This window comes from Coregonus lavaretus, assembly GCF_964263955.1.
Source record: "Coregonus lavaretus genome assembly, contig: HAP1_SCAFFOLD_47, whole genome shotgun sequence".
NCBI classification, from domain to species: Eukaryota; Metazoa; Chordata; class Actinopteri; order Salmoniformes; family Salmonidae; genus Coregonus; species Coregonus lavaretus.
Window position 1 is genome coordinate 2,297,956 of NW_028161510.1, and position 19,240 is coordinate 2,317,195.

The 19,240-nt window shown below is 40.4% G+C and overlaps 2 protein-coding genes across 2 annotated transcripts; both read right to left on the bottom strand.

The window, feature by feature from the left end:
- Positions 1 to 820: 820 nt before the first annotated feature.
- Positions 821 to 18,976, bottom strand: LOC311120520 (uncharacterized protein; the record flags this gene model as incomplete). The annotated part of the gene is made up of 3 exons (XM_084195105.1): positions 17,877 to 18,976; positions 2,817 to 2,913; positions 821 to 830 (listed from the first exon to the last, which is right to left on the bottom strand). The coding sequence occupies exons 1-3, from the start codon at positions 18,757 to 18,759 to the stop codon at positions 821 to 823; spliced, it is 990 nt and encodes a 329-aa protein (XP_084051231.1). The 5' UTR covers positions 18,760 to 18,976.
- LOC311120572 (uncharacterized protein) lies at positions 13,794 to 16,412 on the bottom strand. The gene is made up of 2 exons (XM_084195162.1): positions 15,669 to 16,412; positions 13,794 to 15,112 (listed from the first exon to the last, which is right to left on the bottom strand). Exons 1-2 carry the CDS (start codon positions 15,824 to 15,826, stop codon positions 14,491 to 14,493), a joined length of 780 nt encoding a protein of 259 aa, XP_084051288.1. The 5' UTR covers positions 15,827 to 16,412; the 3' UTR covers positions 13,794 to 14,490.
- Positions 18,977 to 19,240: the final 264 nt, after the last annotated feature.

The following is a 19,240-nucleotide window of genomic DNA, read 5'->3' on the forward strand; positions in this document are numbered from 1 at the left end:
CATTCCCCTCCTCTTTCACTCTCAAAACGTCTTCCTCCTCCTCCTCTTTCACTTGAAAAAGGTCCTCGTCTTCCTTCACTAAAATATCCTCTTTCACCCTGAAAGCTTCTTCCTCTCCTTTCCCTGTGACAGTCATGTCCTCCTCTTTCACTCCAAAAACGGCATCCTCTTCTTTCACTGTAGCATCCATCACCCCATTTACTCCAAAACCTTCTTCCTCTTCTTTCACTGTAACATCCATCACACCATTTACTCCAAAACCTTCTTCCTCTTCTTTCACTGTAACATACATCACCCCATTTACTCCAAAACCTTCTTCCTCTCCTTTCACTGTAACATCTTCTTCTTTCAATGTGATAGCTTTCTCCTCCTCTTCTTCTTTCATTCCGAAATCTTCTTTATCTTCTTCTTTGACTGTGACAGTCATCTCCTCCTCTTTCACTGTGATATCCTCCTCTTCCTCTTTCACGACAATGTTCAGTCCCAGAGCTTCTTCCTCCGTCCAGCGGACCTCTTCTTTAGTAGGAGGCGAGTAGCTTATTGAGCTCATGGTTGTGGATGTTAGCTAGCTAGCTACCTAGCTTGCTTGTTAATTAGCGATAGCCTAGCACTCGGCTAGACGCTATCTTAACCAGCTAGCTTGACTAACAACATATATAAGAAATGGAGTAAATACACAGTGCGTCTAAAACACTGAGGTTAATATTCACAAAATGGTTCCAAGATCCCCGATGTTTTGGTTTTATGTTTTCTAGCAAGATACCGAGGCAGCTAATGAGTCATGTTGTTGTTGAAAAAGCTTCCCGTCCCGTCCACTAGATTACACGTAGCTAAACAAGAAACATCACTTGAAAGAGTCACATCGTCATCTGCTGACTGGAGTGGGTAACGCAGTTTAGGAAAATATTCATATCATTCTGGCAAACAATGTCATAAGAAATTATGTATATGAATCCTGGATTGCAGATGCTATGTATTGGCCATTGAGAGGCTTTCAAGCCACGGGTCGGCCATATGGCACTCGCCAGTAGGAGCAGTCCTCCATAGCATAGTAATGAATGAAATTACATGTATTCAAGTATTTTTTGATGTAGTGGGGACAGTTACATTAGAACTCTCAAAACAAATACTTTAAGGCATTTTTTTAAATAATGGTTTTCATTTTTTATTTGTATGATTAGCTCACAGAATATAATTTAAAAGTATGCATTAAGGTGTCTGTAATTGAATGTGTCAAAAACGAATGTAGACATGAATAAATGCAATTATATCGCTTCCAAAATAGTTATTGACACAAACCAGTGCGCCTGGCACGTACTACCACACCCCGTTCAAAGGCACTTACAGTATCGGCCACAACTGTATATCATTCATTTGAAAATGGATGTAGCAATAGCAGATTGCCCCTTTAAAGACAAAATCTATTCCCTTAAAGTCACACTCTGTAAGATACAAATGTCAGCATGAGCCACCAACACAAATATAAACAATGGAGAAAACAGCAGATAGACACTTGATGATGTGTAGTGCTCGAGGAATGACACGCAGATAAACACACACACAGAAAGAAAACACAGAGTTTGAAAATGATAATTTAATCACAGAGTATTGTAGTATCTAAACAGTTTATGACTTTGCTGACGTTTGCAAATGGTGTGTTAGAGGAAGTTGACTCAGCTTGCGGAAGCATCTGGAAAGCATTACTATAGGGGCCCCCTAAAACAGAGGAGGTCTGTTATGTGGAGGCCTGGGATTGGTCTGTGGGAAAACCACCCATATTATGTTACATATTATAAATACCATGGTTGAAACAAAGGACGGGGAGAATATAACATATTAGAGATTGGGTCAGTTGTTCTCCAGATGTCTGCAGGAGTCTGTAAATTGACGCTGAAATCTTTGATGTAATAAACCATTATAATCAAGGACAGTGTCAGCGGATTTCTTGTCATCACAGCATAATTAGCATCGTTATCTCGACACTACAGTATCTACATTCAAACTGACAAACTCTACTTTCAAACTGACATCCTCCATATTCAGTTCAGGTGTTTAAATAAAAAAAACATACAAATGTCTTTTGGAATGCGCTTTATACAATTTGATTTCATGTGCCGTTAAACAAAAGCACAATTTCTCAGTCAAAAATATGAGACAAGTGTGGGAGCAGTATGTGTGTTCTCTCATGAACTTTTAGTCCATTTGACGTGTTATATTCCTTTCCACACTGGGAGCAGTGGTAAGGCCTCTTTCCTGTGTGTGTTATCTCATGGTCTTTCAGGTGCCCTAACTGGGTAAATATCTTTCCACACTGGGAGCATTCATAACGTTTCTCTCTGGTGTGGATTCTTTCATGCTCCTTCAGTTGCTGAAACCAGGTAAATTTCATTCCACAGTGGGAGCAGTGAAAAGGCTTCTCCCGTGTATGTCTTTTCTCATGCATTTTCAGGTACTCTAAATTCGTAAAACTCTTTTCACAATGTGAACAGTGGAAAGGCTTTTCTACAGAATGTGTTTGCTCATGCTTTTTAAGGGACCCTGATAGGGAAAAACTCTTTCCACACTGGCAACAGTGGTAAGGCTTCTCTCCTGTGTGTGTCCTCTCATGTGATTTCAAATTCCCTAACTGAGAAAATCTCGTTTTACACTGGGAGCATTGATAGGGCTTCTCTCCTGTGTGTGTCCGCTCATGTAATTTCAATTGCCCTGATACAGAAAATCTTTTTCCACACTGGGAGCACTGGTAGGGCTTCTCTCCTGTGTGTATTCTCTCATGCTTTTTCAATTGCCCTGATACAGAAAATCTCTTTCCACACTGGGAGCAGGGGTGTCGTCTTGCTGGTTTGGACTTCTCTTGGTCTGGTTCCCCTGAAGGACTCTTCCCTCTATCAGAGTGAGAGTCTAGTCTCTCTCCTGCCAAAGACAGACAGTATTTAGTCAACAGAGAGACCTGGGCCCATATTCACAAAGCGTTTCATAGTAGGATGTTGATCTAGGATCAGGTCCATACAATCTAATTCATTATTATATAAAAGTCAATACTGATGCTAGTACAGCACTCTTACTCTGAGACGCTGTGTGGATTCGAGCCCTGAATGAAACCTCCACATGATCAAACTGCCTTCTTTAATAGGTTTAATACAGACTAGATCCCTCAATAACCGGAGGTCATTTAAAAATTAAAAAACATTTAATCCACAATGATCAAATGAACAAAAATGATCATGCATGGTCTTGATTCTGGCCTCTTAATCATTTGAAAAGAAACGGAAAATGTCAACCAAAATGTCATGAAATCAGACATGAGTTGGTTGTAATTATAGGATATTTGATGCGGTAGCAGAGATTTCAATCAGATCAGTCCGTCTTACCTTACAGCTAAAATATTAAGGACCTAATAACACCATTCAGATTTTAAAAACAAATGACACAGAGCTTCAATACTATTTGTAAGATTTCGAATAATATCAAAATCAACCCTTTTGTCTTGATCAATGACCAAGATATGCGTGTCTCACGGTAGGGTGGGGTATGCAGAAAGGGTCAACTCCTGAATATTTTGGCATGTCAAACATCCTTCCTTCCAATGAAGTTTCTATGTGAGAATTGCCAGTTTTTCTGTAAACACCATGTTCTGCAGATTGTACTTTTAAGACAGTCCCTTAGCCAAAAGTGCAAACATTCCCCCATTGAAACCAATAGTCACTTTTTGAAAACGGAACGGAGTGGCCAAAATGTAGGGTGTAGCTTAATCGCTACCTTAATCTGATTCTAGACATATCACTCTCATCATCCTATGACCTTCATTGAACAGGCATTGACGAGCAAACTCCAAATATCAAACAATATGATGCAGGGGTCTCCAACAGCTCATAGCTCGCCAAACAATTTCGAAAGTAAATGCAATTTTTCATGCGTTCCATCGCAAACTGTCATAAACAAATCTCACAAGTATCCGACACCGCAAGCTCCCAGCTACCATCTAACCAACGCAACATTGACATTTTCCACCCCTGGTTAGCCACTATAGGCTTAAAAAGCCAAACCTAACACAATATCTGCCAATTAATATCCAGCAATATTGCCCCAGTCTGTCTGTGTGGTGAAGGCGTTTCTCTATCACTCCGTGTGTAGCAAGTTGACGTGACAACTGTAAGCCTACGTGCACTTAACGTTTAATTGAGAAGGTTGAAATACTTTCCCCAAAACCTTCTCAATGAAATGTTAAGTGCAAGTAGGCTTACCTGGCAGAAGCATATCATGAGTAACTATTATTTGGTATTTGCAAACTCTGCCATGACATGAGAAACAGCAGTACAGAACCATCGCTAGACCAGCACATTAGATGGCACATTCCTCACTCGTTAGACGGGCAATTAAATTAATTAAAGGGCCAGATGCACAATTAAATTAATTAAAGGGCAAGATGCACAATTAAAGGGGAATTACACTCAAAAAGAAATCTGTAAGAAAACAAACGCATGCACACAGAAATCAGAAACATGGACAGCCACATAATATTTAGCTTACGTTGATTGGACTAAATCGTTTTTGGTATCTTTTAGTTGTCACTGTATTAGACTAAACATAGGTGATATGATGATGTTGAAATGTTGAAGTTGAAATGGTGCTGGAATAGTGGAGGCAGCTCCTGTTTTCTTTGCGACTTGCGGTAACTCTCTGTCGTTCTAAATCAATAGTTGTTTAGTGGTACAAAAATGTCGGAAACGTTAACTTGCTTGACCATGCTGTAGGTCATGTAACTGTTTGTTACATGCAATATGCTTTGTGGACTTCACCAGACAGAGCTTGCTCTCCGGTTTTGTGATGAAACAAAGGTGTGGTTGAATTTATTCTGCCACTGTCTTCTTATTGTCTCTGCCTTTAGGCCTATATACAGTGGGGAGAACAAGTATTTGATACACTGCCGATTTTGCAGGTTTTCCTACTTACAAAGCATGTAGAGGTCTGTAATTTTTATCATAGGTACACTTCAACTGTGAGAGACGGAATCGAAAACAAAAATCCAGAAAATCACATTGTATGATTTTTAAGTAATTCATTTGCATTTTATTGCATGACATAAGTATTTGATACATTAGAAAAGCAGAACTTAATATTTGGTACAGAAACCTTTGTTTGCAATTACAGAGATCATACGTTTCCTGTAGGTCTTGACCAGGTTTGCACACACTGCAGCAGGGATTTTGGCCCACTCCTCCATACAGAACTGCTCCAGATCCTTCAGGTTTCGGGGCTGTCGCTGGGCAATACGGACTTTCAGCTCCCTCCAAATATTTTCTATGGGGTTCAGGTCTGGAGACTGGCTATGCCACTCCAGGACCTTGAGATGCTTCTTACGGAGCAACTCCTTAGTTGCCCTGGCTGTCTGTTTTGGGTCGTTGTCATGCTGGAAGACCCAGCCACGACCCATCTTCAATGCTCTTACTGAGGAAAGGAGGTTGTTGGCCAAGATCTCGCGATACATGGCCCCATCCATCCTCCCCTCAATACGGTGCAGTCGTCCTGTCCCCTTTGCAGAAAAGCATCCCCAAAGAATGATGTTTCCACCTCCATGCTTCACGGTTGGGATGGTGTTCTTGGGGTTGTACTCATCCTTCTTCTTCCTCCAAACACGGCGAGTGGAGTTTAGACCAAAAAGCTCTATTTTTGTCTCATCAGACCACATGACCTTCTCCCATTCCTCCTCTGGATCATCCAGATGGTCATTGGTAAACTTCAGACGGGCCTGGACATGCGCTGGCTTGAGCAGGGGGACCTTGCGTGCGCTGCAGGATTTTAATCCATAACGGCGTAGTGTGTTACTAATGGTTTTCTTTGAGACTGTGGTCCCAGCTCTCTTCAGGTCATTGACAAGGTCCTGCCGTGTAGTTCTGGGCTGATCCCTCACCTTTCTCATGATCATTGATGCCCCAATAGGTGAGATCTTGCATGGAGCCCCAGACCGAGGGTGATTGACCGTCATCTTGAACTTCTTCCATTTTCTAATAATTGCGCCAACAGTTGTTGCCTTCTCACCAAGCTGCTTGCCTATTGTCCTGTAGCCCATCCCAGCCTTGTGCAGGTCTACAATTTTATCCCTGATGTCCTTACACAGCTCTCTGGTCTTGGCCATTGTGGAGAGGTTGGAGTCTGTTTGATTGAGTGTGTGGACAAGTGTCTTTTATACAGGTAACGAGTTCAAACAGGTGCAGTTAATACAGGTAATGAGTGGAGAACAGGAGGGCTTCTTAAAGAAAAACTAACAGGTCTGTGAGAGACGGAATTCTTACTGGTTGGTAGGTGATCAAATACTTATGTCATGCAATAAAATGCAAATTAATTACTTAAAAATCATACAATGTGATTTTCTGGATTTTTGTTTTAGATTCTGTCTCTCACAGTTGAAGTGTACCTATGATAAAAATTACAGACCTCTACATGCTTTGTAAGTAGGAAAACCTGCAAAATCGGCAGTGTATCAAATACTTGTTCTCCCCACTGTATATATCACGGTCCCGAGGCATATGAACTAACAGGTTATAGAGCAAACAACGCAATTATCACAACACATAGGTTGTAATATGGCTTTTTCCCCCCCTGGTTCCCCCAGTGATTTTACCCACGCACCGCTCCTGGAGATTAGAAGAGAATAAAGAATGTGCCTAATTGAAAGCTAGAAGAAGAGAAAGAGTAGCTACAGACATGTTTCGTTTTTTTAAGTAGCTCTCATGCTTGAAAAGGTTGGAGACCCCTGATCTAACGTGAAAACAAATTTACGGCGGTAAATTATTGTGTAGACCTGAAGTAGAATGCCATTTTAATAGCACACATTAGTTCAACAACTGCATAGTGTATATTGTGTGGTCCTCTGTAGCTCAGCTGGTAGAGCACGGCGCTTGTAACGCCAAGGTAGTGGGTTCGATCCCCGGGACCACCCATACACAAAAATGTATGCACGCATGACTGTAAGGCGCTTTGGATAAAAGCGTCTGCTAAATGGCATATTATATTATTTATTATTATTATAGTGTGCCCCTGTTTAAGATAGAACTCACTGGTGTTAATCAGATCTCCAATCTCCTCTTCTTCTTCTTCTTCCAATGTGACAGTCATCTCCCCCTCCTCCTTCATTTCAAAACGTTCTTCTTTCACTGTGATAGCTTCCTCCACTTCCTCTTCTTTCACAGTAAATGTTTCTTCTTTCACGTAAATGTTCAGCGCGGGAGTTTCTTTCTCCGTCCAACAGACCTCATTTTCTTTAGCAGGGGGAGAGTAACTTAGTGAGCTCATAGTAGGGGACGTGAGCTAGCTAGCTAGTTAGCATTAGCGACTAACCTAGTGCTGGGCTAACTGAACAAGCCAGATAGCTGACAACGTAAATATGAAATTAAATGGATTAACTAGTACATACATATACAGTGTGTTTAAAACACTGAGGTTAATATACACAAAAATGGTCCAAATAGCTTCAATGTTTTGGTTTTATGTTTGCTAGCGAGTTACCGAGATGGTGGTTGTTGTTGTTGTTGTTGAAGAAGAAGCGTCCCGTCCACTAGATTTTACGTCACGCAAGAATCATCACCTGAAAGACTCACATCACCATCTGCTGACTGGAGTGGGAAACGCAGTTTAACAAACAAAAACAATTCTTGCAAACAATGTCAAAACAAATAATTGTAAAAAATAACCAGATATGTTTTCTCTTACTTCTTACAGATAATAATTTCCTCTACGCAGATGTAGAAGCTGAATAGTATGGTGGCTAGTGGTGCGCGGGTCAGCTGATTGTTCACCCGCAATTGAAAATAACCCATCTGCAACCGCAACAGCCCGATTATATGTGATAAAGTGGACATCTGAGGCACGTACACGACCCTAACTCGCTAATATAGGAAATACGCTGTAGACTACAGTCAGAGACTGCGGAATTATTTATTTATTTTTTACAGGGGGTGCAGGATATTTTTTTTAACCTGATTTAGATGTTACTGCTTATAATTCTCGACATTTTGGTAGGCTATTTGTTAGTCATCTTGTCTATAATTAGATACATGCAGCTTCTCTTCTGTCATTATGTTGCCCTAGAAGGCTAAATAAACCCTTGCTCACCAGAATAATGTCACACATCGATAGAATGAATGCTTCAATCTAGTTTGAATCGGTAACGTTTTCTCTGTCATCTCTGCTTCTTTCGCGGAGCAAAGACGTTTAGGGACTTGGGAGAAAATGCAATAAACATTTTAAAAACGGGAAAGATTTTATCTGCATCATTTCCAAATGCCATCAGTTTGACCGGTTGTAAGGACATAGAAAGCTGTGAAAACGAGCCAACCTGTTTCTGCTAAGATTGCAGTTCGGCTAGGATGCATATTTTATGTGCTTGAAATACTAATCAGCTTTTATGATGCTGATAAAGATAGTACCTCTACAGGTGGTATCTCATTGTGCATTCGCATTCTCTCAAGATGTTGAAAGAAATAAATCATATTTCTCCACTCCTGTTCCCGAGTAAGAATTTAGCCTACATTTGGTGTACATTTCTGCAGGAAGTAATATTAAGGCTATGTGAGAGGTTATAGACCTACAATCAGTGTCCAGATTTCAGTTAACATTTGTGGTATCTAAGGAATTCATGACTTTGTTAACTTTGCAAATGGTAGTGTGCTATCTAAGGAATTTATGACTTTGTTAGTGTTTGCAAATGGTAGCTTAGAGAATGTTGATTTGGCCCAGGGAGACATCTGGAGAGCAGTTCTATAGGAGTACCCTAAAACAGAGTAAGTCTGTTGTGTGAAGTGATGGGATTGGTCTGTAGGGGAAACCACCCCTATCTGGGTAAAGATTATAAATACTTGGTGAGGACAAAGGAGGTCAGAACAACATATTCGTTTGGGTCCACTGTTCTCCAGATGCATGCAGGTATCTGTAAATCGACGCTGAAATCCTTTGTTATGAATAAACCTTTATAATCAAAGTACAGTGTCAGCGGATCTCCTTGTCCTCCACAGCATGATCAGCAACATGTTTTCAGACAAAACACATTTGGGTCAATATCACCATAAGGTGCCTTTGAGACTTCCCCATTTCCCCCCCAAAAAGCTGAGATTTTCCATTGAACTTCATATTCATTGTATTAAGTTTATGTTATGCTGTTAGAAATGCATATTGGTCAAGCTCCCACACTTTTTATAAATTAACTGCAAGCAGACAATTTACATGCAAACAGCAAAATATGTCCACCCTGTCATGGACAATTTCAAAGCAGAATAAATACATTGTAATTACATAGTGATTATAAAACGTACATTTTCAGAAAACTATTTAGTCACTTTCTCAACAATATATTTTAGTTTATGGGAAAAGTATTTGGATAATAATGAAATTATGGCAAACTATTTGTTTCTCTATAAAATCTGCGAGAGTTGCACTTTCTTTTCTAAATAAAATCAAACAAAAAAGATATCTGGTCAAACTTTCAAACAATACTATTTGGCCCTCATTTGTTAATAAAGGAATCACACAAAAGATTTTGCTAACTTGTGAAAATAATTTGTTTAGTTTCATAGAACATGAAAATAACAGGGTGGACAGTGACATGACAGGGTGGACCCTGGGCATGACAGGGTGGACACGTTGTGAAATGTCATTGAATGGCCTCATAAATGCAAGGAACAATGCAAGAAAATGATGTAAAAAATGCCTTTTCCCATGTAGGGGGAAATTACAAGTTGAACAGACTGTTTTTGATCCACTCTACCTGCATGCAGCCACTGAATAAAGATGCCCAAAATGAGACATTAATGTGGCCTTCTAGCGTTAAACTCTGTATATCATTCTGCACAGTGAAAGTCAAACATTCAACTGTAGAACAAGAAGGAAAATGTTTTTTAAGTGGAGAACAGTTGATTTGAAAAAACAGAATATTACAGAAAGATCACTTGGACGCATCTCCAAACAGTCTCTCCCTTTCTGCAGAGACATGGCTCAGTTCTGCAGTTGCTGTTCCACATACTTCCATGCAGACACTTCAATCTGTACAGAGCGCAACCTGGAAGGCCCTGGCTCATGCTGATTTTCAGGAGTTTCAGCAGGGGAGTTGGGTGGTGTCTCTGACTGTAGCAAAGCACTGGACCTGTTTCTGGCTCTGGCTTGACTTTTTGCCTCTCTCCATTTCTTTATTTTTGCCCTCTTCTCTCTCTCACTGAGCTCATTGACACCCTTCTTCTTTCCAGTCTCTCTGTCTTTTTTCCATTTGACCCTTTCTTTCTCAAGGTACTTTCTTCTTCTGTCTGGGTCAGCATCACGACGTTCCCGATATCTCCTTGCTATCTCAGCTCCTTTTGATCTCATTCCTTGAAAAAGACGATTCAAAATGTTCCCTTACACACTTTAATTGGCAGTCCCGGTAAACTAGGCTTGCATTATCAAACTAGGTTTGCTGATACCGATATCGCCAAAAAAATTGTCCATATTGTCCATTCTTACTATGTATAGCATGTACTGTTATAAAATGTGTGTAATAGCTGTTGTAATATGTGTAACATTATCAGTATGTGGCCTAAACTATGCACATGTCCTTCCTGTCATGAACCATGTCCACCCTGTCATGGAAGGCTTGCTGACAGGGTGGACAATGACAGGGTGGACATTTTTGTCTAATGTTAGCATTTAATGAGCACATGGTGGACCTTCACTTAGCAACATACTACAGTTAGCAAGCTGACTGTGTACTGTTTTACAAATATATTTCAAAGTTCTGATAGGTTTTTCTATCAATTGATATTTCACTATGACAGAGTGGACATGTTAAGCTTGACAACATCCAACTACACACGTAATATGATGAAAATTATGAAACATAAGTGTAAATACTTACTCTGCAACTAGACACTGCTTCAGCCTTCATTGAAGAAAGACAAAATGCTCGTAGTGATGTCACTGAAAACATCAGTGGGTTTCTTAAAGGGGCAGTTACCCCATAATGACATGGTGGACAGCAATTTCAGGGACACATGCAAAATGTTCAATATGATTATGAAAATACAATATGCATGATCAAAATTACTTGTTTTATCAAATAACTTATTGTGGACAGTAAAACCATGTAAAAAAAATTGGATTTAGTATCATTTAACCACTTATTACACACACTGTAGTTAGCAGAGCAGTGTGTGGGACATGCCAAAATCACGTACATCCAATGAAAAATGTTTTATAAAATGAAGGAAACACTTTTTTAGAGACTTATCATTCTACTGATATGTGTGCAAATGTTTGGCCACTTATAATAAGACCTCAGACTTTCATTATTCTGCTCCATTTTCATGATGACTGAGTGAGTCTGATGAGGACACCAAAGGCACCTCATAGTGATATTGACTCTTCTGCTAAGATTGCAGTTCGGCTAGGATGCATATTTTATGTGCTTGAAATACTAATCAGCTTTTATGATGCTGATAAAGATAGTACCTCTACAGGTGGTATCTCATTGTGCATTCGCATTCTCTCAAGATGTTGAAATAAATAAATCATATTTCTCCACTCCTGTTCCCGAGTAATAATTTAGCCTACATTTGGTGTATCATTTTACTGCAAGAAATGCTTAATTCTGCAGGAGTTATTATTAAGGCTATGTGAGAGGTTATAGACCTACAGTCAGTGTCCAGATTTCAGTTAACATTTAACACATCTGAACGGAAGGCTACAGTTCCCTTGATGTGCCATAGTCCTATTTAACGTCCACATCTTGTGACTGTCGAATTTGTATAACACCTGACAATCATCACACTGCTATCATCCTCTTTTATCCCTTCACCCAGCCTGGTCTCATAGACTAAACGTAACATAGAAAATGTAAATCCGGGACACTCAAATTAGTATGATATGCTATGTATGGTATGGTTACTTAAGGCACAAACAAAAGTAGAATGATTGGTCTTATAACATGAATGTCTAGCAAACCAAAGGTTGCGAGTTCGAATCTCATCATGGACAACTTTAGCATTTTAGCTAATTAGAAGCTTTTCAACTACTTACTATTTTTTAGATACTTTGCAACTACTTAGCATGTTAGCTAACCCTTCCCCTCACCCTAACCTTAACCCTTTAACCTATCTCCTAAACTTATTATTACAAATGCCATATGGCTTCAGCTTATCATAGGAGTTAACGTGCCACAAAAAAAATCGGACCTAGGTTCCTGTAAAGACGTAGTCGAATGTGATTCCTGCGTCTCTGTTACACTAAACGTCTGACTGTATTTTGGATCACCGCATATCCCACTTTGATGCATTTAAGATGTATTAGATTGTATCCATGATGCTTCACGTTGTCCCAGTTGATCAAGAAGGAATAACGCTATGTCAAGGAGGTCCGATATTTCTCCGCAATGTATGTCAACTATTGACAACACCATCCATATTGCTCAATTACATGAATATCTCTCAATGCCTCAAACCGATGAGAAAATAAAAGTTGATCAACTCAAACAAACCGGCCATAATGTCAACCTGTGCTTGAGAGGAAGCCAAGCTTGCCAGTAGCTAATGCTGACGTTTCAGCATAATGAAGGCTCTTTCTCATAATAAAGTGCAACTGGGTTATTTCGCAATAACGACATCTTTCTAATTACAACACGATCTTTCTCATAATAAAGATAACTTTTTCCTAGTAATGTTATCATTCATTTACTGAATTATTTCAGAATAACGTGATCTTATCTCATAATAATTATATATATAAAATCTCAGTGGCAGCAATACGCCACCGTAAAACATCGTACCGGTTTGGTGGAATGACCCACATATTTCGTTATTTTGAAATCATTATTAAGTTGTTTGGGTCATTCCTAAGATGCGTCATTCAAAACGTGTGGTTCTTATGGGATGTTGAGTATTGAACAAAGCGCTACAGAAAGAGATGTCTGTCATTACGTGCAAGTTAAACAACTACAGCCTCCTCCTTGGATTTTCCATTTCCTCATCTCCTCTCGACTGCCTCAGGCTTGGCTGATCTGGCATTGCATTTCCTCTCTGCATTTTTTATATTCCAGGCCTTTTCTCTAATCTGGCCTTTCTTCCTCTCCCTGTTGAGACGCTGTTTTTCATAGTTAACGTTTTGTTGGTGGCCCCCAGTCTTTAACAACTCCTACAGTACAGACCAACATAACAACTCCTACAGTACATACCAACATAACAACTCCTACAGTACAGACCAACATAACAACTCCTATAGTACAGACCAACATAACAACTCCTACAGTACAGACCAACATAACAACTCCTCCAGTACAGACCAACATAACAACTCCTACAGTACAGACCAACATAACAACTCCTACAGTACAGACCAACATAACAACTCCTACAGTACAGACCAACATAACAACTCCTACAGTACAGACCAACATAACAACTCCTACAGTACAGACCAACATAACAACTCCTACAGTACAGACCAACATAACAACTCCTACAGTACAGACCAACATAACAACTCCTACAGTACAGACCAACATAACAACTCCTACAGTACAGAGCAACATAACAACTCCTACAGTACAGACCAACATAACAACTCCTACAGTACAGACCAACATAACAACTCCTATAGTACAGACCAACATAACAACTTCTACAGTACAGACCAACATAACAACTCCTACAGTACAGACCAGTGGCGTCTCCTGAAAAAATTCTCAGGGGGGGGCAATTTTTCTGATGATTTAGGTGACCTACACACATTTTTAAAAAGATATGTCCAGCAACAACATGAAGACAGGGGCAGCATATAAGTCAATACCAGAAGCATTTATTGACTGATCTCAAAAGTGTTGGCTTACAAAATCAAAATAAGTTATCACAGTAAAAATAATCAAGGGTGTTCTTTCACATTCCTCAACACTGCATAAACAATATGCATTTCCATAAACAAATGAAATATCAGCTGAAAATACAGCATCTTGGTATTTGTTCAGATTGCAGGATCAACAAGAGCTTTTACCACATTTTTTGCCTCATGGTTGAATTGGAAATATGTGCACCTGAGCATAATTCACAACAAGCAAGCAGGAGCTTTTGATAGAGGCTACTGAAAACATTGATGCAAGTTATTGGTAATAAGACATTTTTATAGACTTCCATATTCTGCCCTCTTGTATAGATTTGTGAAAATGAACAGTGATAGACATTTTGCCTGAAAACAGAATTTGAAAGTAATTTCTAGAAAAGGTAAACACAGCTATCTGTATGGCTTTGTAAAAATGAACAACCATATTCTGGCCAATTGTATAGATTTGTAAATATGAACAACCATATTCTGGCCAATTGTATAGATTTGTAAAAATGAACATGAACAGATTTTTTTGTTTGTTTTACTTTTTTTAAAAATGAAAAATAACTATTTTAAACAACATCAACTGTGAACTGATTTGGGCGTGTGTGTGTTAAAGAGACAGGGAGGGAGGGACAAAGAGAGAGAGAGGCTACATTACTTGTACTGAAACTGTTCTCTTCTCTGTTTCAATACAGCAAAGCGTTCAATGACTTTCTCATTGAAATCAGGCATGCTGAGGACTAGTTCCCTCTCCATGGAAAGCATGGCCAGTGCATTCAGACGTTCCTGGCCCATTGAATTTCGCAGGAATGTCTTAACTCGTGTCAAAGTTGAGAAACATCTCTCAGCTTCAGCTGTTGTCATGGGAGTAGTTATGAGGATGTTCAACAGAGTCACAGTCTCAGAGAACGTCTCCTGGAGGTTGTAGCTCATGAGAACCTGGTACAGTGCCAGTGCACCACAGCCTCCCTTGTATTCAGGATTCTCATAGATCAGAGATAGTTCTGTCTTGAGCTTTGCCTTGCTCAGCATGGGGTATGCATTCACAGTGGCATTCAGAGCCTCATCAGGAAATGAATGGCAGTACCTTTCAAACATGTCTGCTTGCAGTAAGGTAGCACTCACAAGGTGGCCAGAGAAAGAGAACCTTTCTTTGGTGTGATCCAGGATGGTGTTGCAGACCTCTTCAGACAGCCTCTGCTTCTCCTCTTCTCTCAAAGCTGTTCTGGGTCTTTTGGCTCCTGTTGCTTCTTGCAGCTGCTGTTGAGAGGAGTCCCTGAAGGCAAACAGACCAATGTGTTTGTTGGCTTTGTACAGTATTGTTGTCTATGTGATGCACAGGTATATGCAATGTATCCATGATGTATAGTACAAATATTTCAGTCCACTTAAAATGGGCAGGGATGCATAAAGTCTTTAGTGTTTAAGTTAGCCTTTGTGTCTCACATAGCCTGGATGTTCAGCACAGTATACAGTGGTGCTCATAAGCTTATGATCCCATGCTAAAGTTGACTAAAAAGAGGAATAAAAAAGAAAAGAAAATTGGTGTCCATAAAGGTTGGATTTTCCAACTTTTTTAATTAAGTCATTAAGATAAATTTCCAAAAGAAGATTTTTTTATTCCTCTTTTTAGTCAACTTTAGAATGTGTTCATACACTTATGAGCACCACTGCACAGTACACATAGTATATAACATAAAATAGATTACACCACTGGCCATAAGGCCATAAGAATAATGTAATTTCAAACACAAATGCAGTCTCCTTTCATGCATACATTTTCAAATAAAGCTCTGCTTTGAGAAAGATCGAATGATATTGTTTAATCTTACCTTATGGCCTGCACACTGCTTGTGAAGCTGTCGAGGGCACTTTTGATAAAGACAGCATCGATGTCCTTCTTCTGTAGCTTCTGGTACAGAATGTCGACGTGGGGCATGATTTTGTGAAAAAGCCGCAGGAAAAAAATAAAATCTTCATCATGCAGCATCCTCACGTAGCCAGATGCCTCTCTCACTGTGGCCTTGTCAAATGAACCCAATGAACCCGTCCGGATGGCTTCAAAACATTCTATGAGGTCGTCTCGATTCTCGTAGACAGTGTTCACGACTCTGCTGTTGAAGTTCCACCGTGTGGATGAAGGTCTGGGCAGTCTTCGTGCAACAGTCTGGTCAAGAATGCTGGTGCGTTTGGGTGACCGGGAAAAAAAAGTTGTAATCCCGCTCAGATCGGAAAAGAAAATGTTCACTTTTTTTGATGCGAGAAGTAGCTTGCTGCATGATCAAATTCAGCTGATGCGCATAGCAATGCACGTAATGGGCATTCTTGAAATGCTCACGCACCTTTTTCTGCACACCAGCCTTCTCTCCCCTCATCACACTGGCTCCATCGTAAGCTTGCGCAATGAGTTTGACTTTCTCGTCATCGGCAAAAAGACCGTTCAGTCTCTCCAAAAGTACACTGGCGATTGAGACTGAGGTTGATTCCGAGATGGGAAGGAACTCAAAAAAGCGCTCCTGCACTTTGTGCTTGCTATCTATGTACCTCAGCACAAGCACCAACTGTGTCTGTGTAGAAACATCCGTGGTCTCGTCAGCTTTGATAGCTACGAAGTTCGCAGACTTCACCTCCTCCACAATATGTTCCCTCGTGACCGCTAGCATACACTCCAGTACCTCGTTTTGAATGGTCTTTGATGTGCCCTTGAAAACTTTAGCATTTTTAAGATGGTCATCAAACACCTCATCTAATTGTGCCACAAAGTTGACAAGTCCAAGAAAAATACCAGGGTTGGTGGAGCCCTCAGTTTCATCTTTGCCTCGCAAAGCTAACTCAAACACTCCGCAAAACTTCACAGACTGGATTAGCCGGCTGAGGATATGGCGGTTCTTGCTAACCTCATTGTTGTGGCGGCGGACAGCTAGCCTGTATCCCTCATCCAGTTGAGTGGCAATATTCACTCTCCCCAAAGCAGAAATTCTCAAACAGCTATCCATGTGGGTCTTTGACAGCTCATGTTTCTTAATCTTTTCTGAAAGATGGTGCATGTCGGTTACACCAGTCGCTGTCCAAGCGGTGCTGTCTGAAGTGCCGCCTTCAGGGTGAATGAGTAAGCAGGGGTAGCAGAAAACTGCATTAGCTACATCGCAGCCTGCTAGCCAGGTTTTTCGTTCATACCAATTTTTGGAAAATCCTCGGGTGTAGGACTTCCCCCCTTTAGTAGAAACCTGTTGAATTATTAAATTTGGTCTGGGAGGTCCTAATTGTTTCGTTGCCAATTTATCTTCATTTGTTCGCCGACAAAAAGGAACTTCTTTCAAAGACACAATCGAGTTGCACTGAAGCCTAGCCATGTTGATAGTAGTAGTGAATTGATTGAGGCTGCTACCCTCTCTTTTCTTAGTTACGTTCATGGTTACGTTACGTATGACGAAAGCGCGTAAGTGCAAGCCCTCAGACACCCTTGGAGATTCTGTTGAAAGCTCTGAAATTTGAAAAAAAAAGATTTTACATGGGAGTCTATGACAGACTTCTGGGCGATTTTCAACCTGACTGAAATCGCCCCAAAAGGGGGGGGGAGCCATTTGAAGCACGACTTTAGCCTGATTGGACATTTAGTGGCAGTGTGGCACTGTGGCAGATAGATTACAACACTGATAACTACTGTTGCCGTGATATAATTGATTAGAAAAAAAATCCCTTCCTTTTCCCGTTTGGCAGTGCGTCGCCCATATCGCCCTATTGAACACACCGCCCCTGGTACAGACCAACATAACAACTCCTACAGTACAGACCAACATAACAACTCCTACAGTACAGACCAACATAACAACTCCTACAGTACAGACCAACATAACAACTCCTACAGTACAGACCAACATAACAACTCCTACAGTACAGACCAACATAACACCTCCTACAGTACAGACCAACATAACAACTCCTACAGTACAGACCAACATAACAACTCGCCCCTTTAAAAACACACATTAGTTCAACTACTGCATAGTTTGTGCCCCTGTTTTTAAGACAATACTCACCGGTGTTAATCTGATCTCCAGTCTCCTCCTCTTCATCCTCCTCCTCCCCTTTCACTGTGACAGTCATCTTCTCTTCATTCCCCTCCTCTTTCACTCTCAAAACTTCTTCCTCCTCCTCCTCTTTCACTTGAAAAAGGTCCTCGTCTTCCTTCACTAAAATATCCTCTTTCACCCTGAAAGCTTCTTCCTCTCCTTTCCCTGTGACAGTCATGTCCTCCTCTTTCACTCCAAAAACGGCATCCTCTTCTTTCACTGTAACATCCATCACCCCATTTACTCCAAAACCTTCTTCCTCTTCTTTCACTGTAACATCCATCACCCCATTTACTCCAAAACCTTCTTCCTCTTCTTTCACTGTAACATCCATCACACCATTTACTCCAAAACCTTCTTCCTCTTCTTTCACTGTAACATCCATCACCCCATTTACTCCAAAACCTTCTTCCTCTTCTTTCACTGTAACATCCATCACACCATTTACTCCAAAACCTTCTTCCTCTTCTTTCACTGTAACATCCATCACCCCATTTACTCCAAAACCTTCTTCCTCTTCTTTCACTGTAACATCCATCACACCATTTACTCCAAAACCTTCTTCCTCTTCTTTCACTGTAACATCCATCACCCCATTTACTCCAAAACCTTCTTCCTCTTCTTTCACTGTAACATCTTCTTCTTTCAATGTGATAGCTTTCTCCTCCTCTTCTTCTTCTTTCATTCCGAAATCTTCTTTATCTTCTTCTTTGACTGTGACAGTCATCTCCTCCTCTTTCACTGTGATATCCTCCTCTTCCTCTTTCACGACAATGTTCAGTCCCAGAGCTTCTTTCTCCGTCCAGCGGACCTCTTCTTTAGTAGGAGGCGAGTAGCTTATTGAGCTCATGGTTGTGGATGTTAGCTAGCTAGCTACCTAGCTTGCTTGTTAATTAGCGATAGCGTCTAGCCGAGTGCAACGCTATCTTAACCAGCTAGCTTGACTAACAACATATATAAGAAATGGAGTAAATACACAGTGCGTCTAAAACACTGAGGTTAATATTCACAAAATGGTTCCAAGATCCCCGATGTTTTGGTTTTATGTTTTCTAGCAAGATACCGAGGCAGCTAATGAGTCATGTTGTTGTTGAAAAAGCTTCCCGTCCCGTCCACTAGATTACACGTAGCTAAACAAGAAACATCACTTGAAAGAGTCACATCGTCATCTGCTGACTGGAGTGGGTAACGCAGTTTAGGAAAATATTCATATCATTCTGGCAAACAATGTCATAAGAAATTATGTATATGAATCCTGGATTGCAGATGCTATGTATTGGCCATTGAGAGGCTTTCAAGCCACGGGTCGGCCATATGGCACTCGCCAGTAG

Excerpts from the sequence above, each read along its gene's own strand:
- LOC311120572 (XM_084195162.1), bottom strand. The coding sequence starts at position 15,826 with ATGCTGCATGATGAAGATTTTATTTTTTTCCTGCGGCTTTTTCACAAA. Across the intron at positions 15,113-15,668 it reads AGCAGTGTGCAGGCCATAAG|GGACTCCTCTCAACAGCAGC; the intron begins GTAAGATTAAAC and ends GTTTGCCTTCAG.